This window comes from Sorghum bicolor, chromosome 3, assembly GCF_000003195.3.
Source record: "Sorghum bicolor cultivar BTx623 chromosome 3, Sorghum_bicolor_NCBIv3, whole genome shotgun sequence".
NCBI classification, from domain to species: domain Eukaryota; kingdom Viridiplantae; phylum Streptophyta; class Magnoliopsida; order Poales; family Poaceae; genus Sorghum; species Sorghum bicolor.
In genome coordinates, this window is record NC_012872.2 from 13,196,319 (window position 1) to 13,199,408 (window position 3,090).

The following is a 3,090-nucleotide window of genomic DNA, read 5'->3' on the forward strand; positions in this document are numbered from 1 at the left end:
TGATGGAAGACACAGCAAGGTGGATCAAGGACAATAGTGGCCTTTAGAGAGGTTGCGCAAAATAAAGAGAACGAGAGTGGTAGCAGGATATATACGAGCAGGTTTCACAACTTGCCCCGAAGCCCATGGGCGCGGTCTAGTCGACGAGGATGCTGTCATGGCGGAGATCGGTGGTGGCGACTCTCCTCATCTAGGCGCGCATTTGGCGGGTTGATTTATGGCTACAGTTTGAGGTGGCGGTTGTCTCCAGGGTCATTGGGGGCGGCATGACGCACCGGGGCACTACCATTTATAGGCATAGCCATGGCAACGATGGCACGTCCGCCTAATGCGGAGTGATGGGGAAGACTGGTGTCCCACTGACGTGTGGGCCTAGGGGGTCAGTAGCACAGAGGTGGGCATAGGTTAGTGGCCATGTGGCTGACGAAGGGCCGTACTGAGCAGTGGCCTCCGATATCGAGGAGCATAGGCCACTGCGTCTGCTGTTGCTAGGTCCCCGTCTCAGGAGAAACACGTGAGCTAGACCAAGCGAGAGCGCGGCTGTTGGGCTGCGGTCGCCGGGTAGGGCTAGGATTGAGAGAGGCGGGAGAGGAGGGCTGAAAATGGCAACAAGGCAAAAAGTCAACAAAAAAAAGATAAGGAAAAAGTTTTCCTTTTTCATAACAGGTTTTAAAATCTAGCTATTTTGAAGTTTATTTTTTTAAAACAAGAACAAAACCCATTCAAAATTTCAAAATTTATTTTTTACACATCAAAATTGATGCAAGGGCATGAATGCAGCAAACACACTTTCATTAACTTCATAAATTTTGTAAACAACATTTTTACACTTTAGGTTGACAATGAGCTAAATAGATCATGAAAATTTTAGGAAATTCCTCAATTTGTTTATATTATTTAGTGTTTTCTACTCACAAAAAATAGAAATTTTAGGGTGGCACTCCTATCTCCTCTTCCACTCTTGGTTGCTCATTCTCTAATAAGGGGAGGAGGATAAAGGTTTGGTGTTGCAAAAGGAAACACGAGGGATGTTGACGTTAATGACCGTAATTAGCAACCTTTTGCATTTTTGTTGTGTCAAAATTAAAGGCATTCTGTTGATTTTATTCGCAAATCACACGTCCTGTATTGCAGTTTTGAAACACGTATGCACAAAACTAGGCAAAGCACATGACACAGTAAGACATGTGGATGTCACCAAAATTGCACATTATCCTCATATATGCTTATATATTGGATCATAGCACCCTTTTCTAGTGACTAGTGGAGTCATGAGTGCATGGTTTCACAGAATGTTATATCCATTACCTAAAAAACACATATATAATGAGATACATGTTAAGTGGAGACATATCTTGTGCGTATAGTGAGGCATTTTCTTGTGCAATCTCACAATTTAAACTCCGATATATCTTTTCTCCCAATTGATTCTTTAGCATGCATTTATGGAGTACAATTTGTAGTCGAATGGTTTGATGGTAGTTACTAAATGCAATGTCTCACATGACTTCTGCATAACCTACCTGCTCAAGACGAAGGTTCTAGGCAGGTGGCCTTGGTAGAAGGTAGTAACGCATTTGACTACTATCATGTAGTCCTAATTATGGATCTAATTAAGCCAGAAGTAAATACTTGCCATAATATCATGTTTATAATAATAACTATCCACCTATATTTCATCTCAAGCTAGAGCCTTGGGATCTAATTAGATAGAAGTAAATGCTTTCCATAATATCATGTTTATAATAATAACTATTCACCTATATTTCATCTAGGCTAGAGTCTTGGGATCTATATAAACATATTCTTGCCCCCCTCTATCGTCTAACCTCTCATAAGCAAAGCAACGCTTTGTCTTCTTGTTTTGTTTTCTAGAAAAATGTTGTGGTAGATGTTAGGCTGACTTTTAACTCTACCAATTATATATGGATGTGAGTTTAAAGATGTATAATCTTTGAATAAGGGGTAGGGATACCAAATTTGTGGGCTTGCTTTCTTGTTTGACACCCTAGAACGCTAGGATCATGGTTCGCAAGAAGGTGAATCTCCAATGGATCACCAAAGCCTCCAAGCGTCGTGCGACGTTTAGGAGGCGCCGCGATAGCATTAAGAAGAAGGTCGATGAGCTAGCCACACTCTGCGGCACCAAGGTGGGTGTCGTGTTGTACAGCGAGGATCAGGCTAAGCCATTGGCTTGGCCTAATGACTCAGAGGCCAAAGATATCTTCAAAAAATTCATCGACATGCCAGATCTTGGCAAAAGATTCAAGAAGATGCAGAACCAGGAGGAACTTCTTAGCACCCGCATCCCCAAGCTCCAACACCAGATAAGTAGGTTGGAACGTGAGAACTACACACATGAGATCTCATTCCTTCTCTATGAGAGCATTGATGGACGCCGCCCCGGTCTCATCAACACCACTGAGAAGGAACGCACCAGCCTTGGCGAGATGGTAGAAGAGAAGATTAAGAAAATCAAAGAACGTATACGACAACTTCAAGGAGTAGCACTAGAGGCCCATCTACCACTACAGCTACGGTCATCGCCAAACCAGCCACTAGCACCCTGCACATTTAATGAGATGGCGGTAGTGGGACGCGTGCCACCCCAACAACAACAGGATTGGGTTGCTAGCCTCACCACCAATGGAGGCGAGCTTGGCACCATTGTCTCCGGTGCCTTCGCTAGTAGCAGTGGTGGGGTTGACATGATGCACCCTTACAATATGGATTATTTCTCAAGGTTCCCATAGACATGGGAAAGGGACCCTTGCCCTCCCATGGAATCAGGCATCGTCGCTCCTGTAGCAGCCATGGATGCAAGCACTCCATGTACGCTGGTCTATGTCTAGTGCTAGTCCTATTTTAGAATTGCTTTATGTGCATCTCCTGCTATTGTGCTCTAGAAAAGTAGAGAAGTTTAAGTTATCCTTTATGTCATTGGTTAGCATTTCTGTGTGTCTACCATAACATGAATCCATGTAATAGATCTCAAGCATAATCCATATGAAATGTGAGATAATCATTTCAATTACTTGATGGTGGGGCCTAAGATACTTGTTACGATGAGGACTGGGAGTTTGATTAGAT

General features: G+C 43.3%; 1 protein-coding gene across 1 annotated transcript; it reads left to right on the forward strand.

The window, feature by feature from the left end:
• Window positions 2,025–2,753, forward strand: LOC8078136 (agamous-like MADS-box protein AGL80). The gene has a single exon (XM_021456127.1). The coding sequence runs from the start codon at window positions 2,025–2,027 to the stop codon at window positions 2,751–2,753; it is 729 nt and encodes a 242-aa protein (XP_021311802.1).

What these genes read in the sequence shown, in the direction of transcription:
- LOC8078136 (XM_021456127.1), top strand. Translation starts at nt 2,025, where the DNA reads ATGGTTCGCAAGAAGGTGAATCTCCAATGGATCACCAAAGCCTCCAAG.